The sequence below is a fragment of the Fulmarus glacialis genome, unplaced genomic scaffold (assembly GCF_000690835.1).
Source record: "Fulmarus glacialis isolate BGI_N327 unplaced genomic scaffold, ASM69083v1 scaffold671, whole genome shotgun sequence".
Lineage (NCBI taxonomy): Eukaryota > Metazoa > Chordata > Aves > Procellariiformes > Procellariidae > Fulmarus > Fulmarus glacialis.
Window position 1 is genome coordinate 128894 of NW_009194328.1, and position 9994 is coordinate 138887.

At 40.4% G+C, this 9994-nt stretch overlaps 1 protein-coding gene across 1 annotated transcript in view; it reads left to right on the forward strand.

The window, feature by feature from the left end:
- The window catches only part of RASAL2 (RAS protein activator like 2), a 99992-nt gene that overhangs the window by 45782 nt on the left and 44216 nt on the right, over positions 1 to 9994 (forward strand). Inside the window, exon 3 of the mRNA XM_009587728.1 lies at positions 2688 to 2794. Within this exon, the coding sequence (XP_009586023.1) occupies positions 2759 to 2794 (36 nt within the window). The 5' untranslated portion in view covers positions 2688 to 2758. The remainder of the gene's footprint in view (positions 1 to 2687; positions 2795 to 9994) is intronic.

A 9994-nucleotide genomic window follows, 5' to 3' on the forward strand; every position in this document is an offset into this window, starting at 1 on the left:
AGAGGGAAAGGTAGTTTTATTTTTAGTTCATTGCGGGCACCTTGTGAATATTTAATTTTCCCGTCCCCATTTGGTACACTTCTGTGATGGTCTGAGAACGGAAGAAACTCATTTTACCAATGGAATCTCAGTGTTTTATTTGCAGAGAACTTGAGTTGCTGCTGGGTGGATGTGTGGGGAAGGAGGAAGAGGGAAGGCAAGGAGAGCCAGGCATGTTCCTTGTTGTAGCTTTTCAACTCCTTTTGGTTTAAACTTAAACTTTTTCCTAAACTGCCCCTCCTGCAGAACCTATTGTTGAAAATAGTGGGGAATTCAGGCTCCTGTTTTCATTTATGACTCAGCAAAGTTAACAGACTGTGTTAAATTACTGAAGCAGCTTTGATGTGATTTCCTGTGTGTGAGAAGTGGAGAAAGCCAAACCTATTACGTTACATGTTACTGTTTGATGTAAAATAAAAGGTGCTCGCTTTAGTCCCCAGCTCCTAGTGAATACATCACTCCCATTTGCTTTCGTTACATTTACAGTGAGAACAGCAGAAGCAATCATTTAATCCTACGTAATACAGCTCTCTTTGGGAGAGCAGTACTTACAGGTGCTGCAGAAAAGAAGCGTCCCTTCGTAGAGGCAGGGGGAGGAGGCTGGCGATATAAAAGAGCGCATCTTCAGATAAAACTAGCAACCTCTGCAAAGGCTCCTGAGATGGTGGGAGTGACCGTGATTCAAAAACCTTGGTCTAGCACTGGCCCTGCTCCAAGCGCTTTGTTCTCTAAAGGTGCCCTGACAGGGACCTAACCTCCAGCACTGGAACAGGCGATGCCTCCTTAGCTGTAAGAGAAAGCGCCCGATGCTTCCCGTCAGCCGAAGGAGAAATCTCCCCAACAGTGGTATTGCTCTATCGCAGCTATTGCGAGCTTTGACAGACCGTGATTTACTTGGTGGGTGCAAGCGGGGCTTGTGCATCGTCCTCATGGTCGGCAGCGAGCGGCTGTGCCCTGCCCATTTTCCAGTGGTAGCTACATTGTGTGTTAGACTTTGTTTGCCCAGTTTAGGAGGCTGTGCTCCCTCTTAGCAGTTCTTTCCCCATCGATGGTTACAAGCAGATTGAGAGGCTGAATGTTAGCGCCTTGGTTTTTTAAAAGATAAATATCTACAGTGTGAGACACTAATACTGCAGGGTCCAGATTTCTTAGCCTCTCATTCAGTATGCTCCATTTTGTCGTTCTTCAAGCATCCATGGGAGATACGTATTATAACTCTGGTGAAATCAAAATCCGGTATGCAAAGGCATCACAAGTAACGTTATCCCTGAAGAAGGCTTTTCTCATTTTTTCTCCAGTTATTTTGAGGAAAACACTGCTCTCGTGGCACCGGCTGGCTGTCTACCTCTGTAAACCTTTTTTGCTGCTGTGAATCAGGATATACAGTGAAATTTTCTGTAGCAGAGGGAAGCCGGCAGTTGGGCGTCTGTTAATAGCCTGAAAGTAACTAATGAGGATGTGCAGTCGGAGCGATTGATTGAATAGCTGCAGTCCTGTGTGTTTCTTTTTCACTTGCTCGCTCGCTCGCTTGCTCTCTGCAAGCTGTGGGAAGGGAGGGGGATCGGAGAGACCCAGCTTTCTCTTAAGTGGAAGTAGCACGGATCCCCAGGGCCAGGCAGCCAGAAATGGAAGTTTAAGCTGCATCTGTCTCTTGAAAGGAAAACGGCAGGAGTTAAAATGTCACTGTCTGGAGTCACGGCTTACTCCTTTTCTTTAAGCTTCAGAAGATAACAATGGACTTTCTGCTAGGAAGTGATTTTTTCCCTCCCCGTGTTGGGGGATGTTTTGTGAAGCTGGATTCCTTTAAGTCTGGCAATTGAGCTGGAGATGGGCAGCAGTTGTGACAAAGGTATCTGTATGCATATGTATGTGTATCTAGCTATATATAAAAAATGCGTATATGTACAGTATATGTGTGTTTGTGTAGAGATTTTTAATAATGTGTATACTTTATTATGCTGCTATTCTAGTATTTATACTAGAAAAATATCTAAGTGTGTCTTTGTATGAATATTTGTGCTCGTCAGATCAGCCTGCATGGATTTAAGATGCCAAAGTCGTATCTTAGTAAGGTCATATTGCCAGAATGAGGAGAACTTGACCTATTTTTTTTATCTGCAGAGATATATATGTCATATTACCTGGGCAGTTATGAGTCTTCTGCTGGTTGCATGGTTTGAGCAAGTAGTGTGATCATATAAGACCGAACTTTGACCTTTGTCAAATTGTGTTCAGCTGTGACTAAAATTGAGCTTCCCTAGGTCTTGATTTTAGTTATCTGTTAATTACTTGTGTAAAAAAAATTTTAAAAAAAAAAAAAAAATTAAAAAATCCCCTAAAGTTCTCTGAATACTATCTCACAAACAGTAATAGAATACTAAATATGTTTGGGTATTGATCTTTACCAGCATATTTTATTTTACTTGCCTATTGCCTACAATCAAGTCAGATTCACAACCTTGAATCTGTCAGTGGAAATGCCATTGTAATATAGTAAGTAAATAAGATCTAGAAAAGCAGGTGAGTGTAATTTGGCAGTTTAGTAATGCACTTGAAACTTTGCTGAGGCGTCTGTCCTATAGAGCATAAAACCTGACTATTCCCCACCCCCCGCCACCCATTCACCTTCTTTTTCTTCTCTTCCTTAGAGGTCCCAGCAGAGAGATCTCCTCGCAGACGGAGCATCTCCGGGACCAGCACCTCTGAGAAAACCAACTCCATGGATGCTTCGAATACTTCTCCTTTCAAAGTGCCAGTAAGTGTGCCTTTCCTGCAAAGGAGGAATTTTTCTCATTGAATAGGAGGAGGAGATTAAAATATCACAGTGTGTAACTAAGCTCTGGAAAAAAAAAAAGACTATTTAGTTAATATTTCCAGTTGACCAGGAGGTATTGCTATCAACTGTCATGTATTATTAATGAGATTTCTGGTAGATCCGTAACGTGCTTATTTTCATTGGATTAATCTAAAGTTGCAAATAGTGAAATATCAGTGTTAATGCGGGCAGCGACCTATATAAATACTTTTGAAGTCGCCGCCAGGGATTGCATTACATGTTCAATTTTGACTAGGAAAAAAGTTACTTTAGGTTGGTGATAGCATGTTATTTTTCCCTCATGCCAGTGAAGTACATAGAAATTGAAATGGCTTTATAGTTTACTCAGAAGCTGATGAAATTTCTGCAGGTGTGTTAATTGCTCTTTAGCTCTTCATTTTTGTCGTCAGTTTGGTTGGCTGTGAGTCTGCATGAGGCTTTTTCAGCTAAAGTCCAGATTTTCTTGCTGTGTCAGTCTTTGGTCAGTGTATCCAAGAGCAAAAAGGCCTTTCTATTATTAGACTGAGGGCAAATGCTTCAAGTTAAAATGAGGTGCTAATTTTTTAACAATATTTGTTCGTGTTTTAAAATATCTAACTTCAATATTGCAAATATTTTCACACCCCTCTTTATTTTTGGCAAGTAATCTGCCTACTTTAAAACCTGAGGAAAAACAGGAGAAGAATTATCTAGTGAACATTAGGGGTTTTGTGTATTCTCTATAGACATGAGTACCGTTTCTGTACCTTAGTGTATATGTTCTTGCTTTGCACAAGATAGCACTCGTTTCTTTTAAGCACACTTCCTAGCTCCCTTTAGATCCAAATGTGTGTGAAACTTGGTTTGTGATTAAATCCTACATTGTGTCATTTTAAAAATAAAAAAAACAGCCAAGGATTTAATGAGAGCTATTTAAATTATGAAAGGGTTAAGGTTGGTCAGAGTGTATAGAATATATGGTTTATGTTTAAAACAACTTGTAAACTCGTGATTTACTGGAATTGAAAAAGGGACCAAGGAAGCAGTGAATATACTGGGTATCATATTTGGTCCCTTTTCGGAGTCATAGAATAACACAGATTGGAAGGGACCTCCGGAAGTCTCTGACCTCCCCCTCTTCAAGGCTGGACCAACTTGTATCTGGTTGCTCAGGGCGTTCTCCACTAAGGTGTTGAAAACCTCCAAGGATGCAGATGGCACACCCTTGCTGGACAACCTGTTCTGATGCTTGACTATCTTCATTGTGAAGAATATTGCTTTTGTGAAGGCTTTCTTGTCAGAACAAAACTTGAACTTCTAAAGTCTGTTGAAAGACCATGAATCACATTTTCCTCTAGTTCAAAAAATATCTGAAGTAGCTGTTAAAGCAGAATATATTGCTTAGCCTTGAGAAGAGAAAGCTCAGAGGGAAATCTTAGCAATGTGTATAAATACCTGATGGAAGGGAATAAAGACAATGGAGCCAGGCTCTTTGGACAAGAGGCAGTGAGCACAAACTGAAATATAAGAAATTCCATTTAAACATAAGTAAAATCTTTTTTCACTGTGAGGGTGATCAAACACTGGAACAGATTGCCTGGAGAGGTTGTGGAGTCTCCATCCTTGGAGATATATTCAAAAGCAGACTGGACACACGGTCCTAAGCATCTTGCTCTAGTTTACCCTGCTTTGAGCAGGGGGGTTGGACTAGACAATCTCCAGAGGTGCCTTCCCACCTCAGCTATTCTGTGATTCTATGAACTATCCTCTGTCATTTCAGTGACCTGTTTTCTGGGTGGTACTTGGGGAAAAAAGGGTCTTGGTCTAGTTGCACGTGAAGTTGTCACAAGAATGTTCTGTTATGTTAAGTTCTGAGATTTTTATGAGCTCACGGTCCACACAGTTCCAGGAGGATTTCTGAACTCTGAGAGCCTTCAAAAGTCCTAGCTTTTCTCGTCTTCATTTGTAAGAAATTCTCTGTCATCTTTGTCTTCATCTTTAAGTAATTGCCCTAGCATTTAGGGCCGTTGCATGCGTTGTCATAGTCTTTGTTTAACAACTGCAAGCTACATATCAGAAGTGTTTGATTATTATCTGTATTGGGTTTTTAAATGCCTCCTTTTTTCTTTGTTCCTCATTTTTGTACAGTTTTTTTAATGTTGATCCTATCTTTTAAGTAATGTTTTAATGTTTCTCTAATTCTTCTTTAATAGTTCTCTAATACTTCTTAGCTCCTACTCCCTTTCAAAACAAGAACCTTGGAGAATGTTTCTCATTTCCCCTGGCAGTGTATGGGGCTTTTAGGACTCTGGCAAATAGGCTTAGGAAGCAGTACGTGGCTGCCTTTCTTGGGCGTAAACCAGCAAAAAAACTAGAAGCTATTTGTGCCACGTGTAGCTGGTATTATGCTTCTTTGTCTGCTTGGCCACCTGTATACCCAGGAGCATAATGCACCCTCCTGTCTTTCTCATAGGGACAAGGCTTCTGGCTTTGTAAGTTTTGCTCTGAATAACCCATTTATATGCCGTTACTTCTTAGCAGGTTGTGGTGCAGGTGGGGGCTGAGATCACCCTGTTTTAAAACGTGCCAACTTCTGATCTGTTTAAAACGGCAAGCTGCAATTAGAAGTCGGATTGCTTAAGAATACCGATGAGCTCAAGCCAAAACTACTGAAATAAAACACCCTGTTAACTTCGTGGATTAGCACACATCTAATAGGTGGGTGATAAGATGGGGAGGAATCATGTTTCTTCCTTTGATTTATATTAAGAATTTCCCAGCTCTCAGAAGTAGGTAAGATGACTTGGGCGCCTCATGGAAGTCTCAGATCAGTGGTCTGAGAAGAGCTTCAAGTGAGAGATGTAGGGAGTGCCTATAATGGCTTTAAATTTGTGTGTGTGTGTGAGGTCATCTTTATTTCACAGGGATTTATTGTACATATAAAGAAGATTAATAATAAGAGAACTTGTGGTTTTGTTTTTCCAAACATTGATACCTACAGTAAGGTTGGAGGGCTATATGCAGCTGCAGTGTAGTGCTGCCTCGGTAATTCTTTCTGTGGACCTGACTCTGTGCCATACCTCTTCTGCTCACTGCTTGGATTTCTAACAGAAAGCAGCTTAAGGCAGGGGACAGCTCAACCTTCTTCCATGCTGATGGAAATTATGCTAAGACTTTAATAATAAGTTGCTTTTACAGCTTTTTAAGTTTGCCTCTCAGAAAAGCTATTTAAAAGCTGTCTTCTCAATAGGACAGTGGCTTCCAGCATGTTCTGTGTAGTTTTTTTTCCTTTCAAACGCCAGGCAGTGGTACTCACTCAGAACAAGGCATCTGTTTTTTTAATACTGCTAATTGGCATTTGTTTAGCATCTGGAATTTTGATTCATAACAGCATAATGGCCTTTAGGCGAACATTTCCTTGATGATACATTTTTTTAAGTAGTCTCTTCAGTGGCAGTGGTCAATGAAGGATTTATTTTAAGGTGCTGACATGTAAAGTTCAGGAAATCTGCCTTCCTACCTCCTGCATGTGCACTGGAGAAAAAGACATATGTTTGAATTTACTATTGTGTGAAAAGTAGAATTTCAGTAGTTATGAACATACTCTTTCTCAGGACTAACCACTACATGGACCAGTATGTAGAACGTGTTTGTTCTGGTTATCTCCCACCAACAGGGATAAAGTGGATTCTGCTGATGCTTACATTGCACAGCACAAGGCATACATACAGAGATAAGAGCTCTTGGTGCTTGTCCTTTCTTCTTCTTCCCCATTTCCCCAAATATTGTTGTCTGTAGTTAAAACATTAGTTTCCATCTAGGTTCCGTTGTGCTAACTGCCGTTTTACAATTTCCAAGCATATCTGGGAGGAATATAGAGAGAGAATGAAAGGGCACAAAAGGTAGGAAGATTGAGATAGGGAAGTGTGTGTCTTCTCACATATAGACAGATGTGTGCCATTTTTAGATACGCAAACATAGGAAAAGTCATATTTTTAATAATTAATATTATTTGACTGAACAAATAGGAAGGCAGACGGAACTGGCTAGAAGTAGGCATCGTGACACATAGGTGGGCGAGAAACCAGCTTTTCCCTTCCCACACACACTATGTCCTGGCAAAGCGTCTCACTCTAAGTGCATCCCGTTCCCTACTGTTCCACTGTGGAGGCCCGGTAGCACTGCGGCAACCTACCATTCTGTTGTTGCTTTGCCATTGGAATTGAGGGACCAGGGTAAATATGATATTATCAACATCTTCACACCTCCTGCAGTGGCAGGGTAGAGAGGAATTGCTAAACCACTCTTGAGACTCGCATTGCACTCTCCGATTTTTGCTTCTGTGGGGTAGGGTTGTTAGTGAGTGGTTACTACAAATAATATGTGATTCATCCATGTCTGCTGGCTATTAGAAAAAAAAGACGAGAAAGAGGCAAAGAAACAAGTGCAAATGAGATAGGAAAGCCAGAACACAATCTTTGACGTAAATAAAATTATTTTTGTAGTAACCCTGTGTGAATATGATGGGAAGACTGATACTTACAGATTGCCTTCCTTGGTTTGTTTCTAGTCGAGAGTATAATTGGATCTATAGAAATACTGTCCGCCTCTTTGCTCTTTAAGAGTACTGCTAAATGGAACAGAAGACAATGCAGCCAGCCTAAGTGAAGGTCAAAGCTTGATGAGATCTCGCGGCTGCCCAGCCTCATGTTTTATGTAGTCAGCGAGATTGTTGCTTCTCCAGAGCACTGCTCTGCTACCGTCATGCTGCCAGGTTAGGACAAGCCTGATCTCTTCTGGCTACATGACCTGACGGCATACAAGTACATATTTTTTAATTCTGCATCAGCACCAATGCAGAGATGGAATTGCTGATTTATATTAGTGTGAGGCATCACGGCATCCTTCATGGAAAACTGGCTGTGCTCAAATCTGTCGTCCCTATTGTAAGATTAACATTTTTCTTTCCACTTTCCACTCTTTTCTTACTGTAACACGTTTGTTTTCATCTGCTTTCATTTTTTTTCATTTGCATGTGATGTGTTGGCTTAGGTATTATTACATGGGTTTTGTGTCGTAAGGCATAAATGGGTGACTGGCTATCTCCAGGATGTTCACCAAGTTCTCATCTGTATCTTTATTCTGGGCTAATACTGTTCATAGGCTCTATAACCTTCACAGTATCTTTCTGCCAAAGCGGATTTGTTCATTACATCAAACTTAAGCGTTGAGTCAAATGGTGGGTATATGCAGTCCGTGACACCGTCTGGTGGACCTCAACAGCAGGAACATTTTTCTCATGTTTGGTGTAAATTTGACTTTATCTAATGAATGTATGTAGCTTTGAACACTGGGCACATTCCAGTTGTTCTTTGTTTAATAGTATCTAAATGTGTTCCAACTCATTCTATTCTTCACCTCCAAATCATGGCTTAGTCAAGTTGTGCAGAGTTTAATTAATGCATCCTCTGCAAATCAGTCCTTCTGGCCCTTTTATCACTTTTCTTGCTCTTCTGTTTTTAATTCCCTTCAATTGATTCTCCAAGTTCTGGTACTAAAGTTCACAGGAATGTGTGTTATCAGTTTCTAATTGCTCACAACCCTTTGTGTTATTTCTCTGTCCTCCCTGGCCCTCACTTCGCCCCCTAATTTAATATAGCTCAGTGTAATTAATGTGCTGTTTAACTTTTCTTCCAGATCATTAACAAAGATGTTAAACAGAAACAGTCATGCCACTATCCACACCACATCCCATTGGACCCTTTCTTCTACCTTGATACCTTATCGCTTGTTGTAATTACTCTTTTTAGATATTCCTGCAGCCAATTTGCAGGTTTGTGTTACTAGCAGAGTTCATTTCCATTAATTTTTCTAATTAGTATGTATGTTGTATTATCAAAAGGTATTCTGAAGTGTTGGGCTGCTTACTGGCTGTGTGCCAGGGGACTAAAGAGCCAGGGTCATGAAAATTATTGCCTCCTTCCTGACATGAGGGAAAGACAAAAATGCAGCCACCTGAACCGCAGTGAGGTAGGCTCGAGGCCATCACTTCTCCACGTACTTCACCAGCTGCAGCCGATGTGTTGACAAACTATTGTTTGATTAAACACCCTGATAGACTCAGGTGACCTGTTTCTTATAGTATTTACTGCTTATCACCGTTGTTTTGTTGTTCTCTAGACAGACTTCTGACCGTTATTCCTTAATTCCTGGATATCGGCTTTTAAGGATACTCTTTCCTTATGCTAGTGTCTGATGTGGACAGCTCCTGTGAAGGCAGCCAGGCTCTGCAGCCAGGCTCTGCTCCCAGTCGCGTCCATGCTAAACACCGTGCTGAATTGGGATCTGAAAAGCTGATGTAGCTTTCCCCAGCTATCTGGTAGCTCTTGTTTCTTCATGAATTTTTTAGTATGATTCCCAGTGACTTGGAAATTTGATTCCTTTAGTACTTTTGACTGCATATCATGCAGAGTACATGCAATCTTATGATAAATTTTATTAATAGATGTATTATCAATGTGTCCCTGTTGTGGTATCCTCTCCATTTCCTTGGTTTTCTTATTACCGTTCTTAAACTTGTTCATCCTATTCTGCATCCCTCCTGTGGCTATAGACAATTTTTCATTGGAAAGTTGAAATTGTTATCTGGCCAAATCTGCAGTGCTGTCCCATCAGGGGAAAAATATCTTCCTGATCCTTGCTGTTGATCAGCTTGTGTCCTGAAGCATGATAATTGCTCACTCTTGTTATTTTTAAACCTGACTAATGCAGCTACATATGTTATTCTTCCTTATATAAACACATAATCCTTTTTTAATCTTGCTGAAAAAATTTGTCTGTATAGTATCTTGTGATAGAAAATTCTATGGGCTGATTTATAGATAGCATTAGAAAAGGTCTCCTGACAATCAGTTAAATGTGCTGCCTCTCATGTTAAATTGCCCCTTGGTTTTCTTACGTAACAGGGTGCATGAGGAGCTTAGTTAATTTCCATTCTATTTGTTTTATACATTTATAATCCCTTCTTGCTTTTGTTTCTAAAATAAATAGCCCGTCTTTAAAACATATCATCTGTAAATCCCCCTCTTGTCTGCCTCTAATCAGTTTATACTTCTGGAGTTTAGTTTTGTTCTAGTTTTCTTGCTGAGATGAGAAGATCGG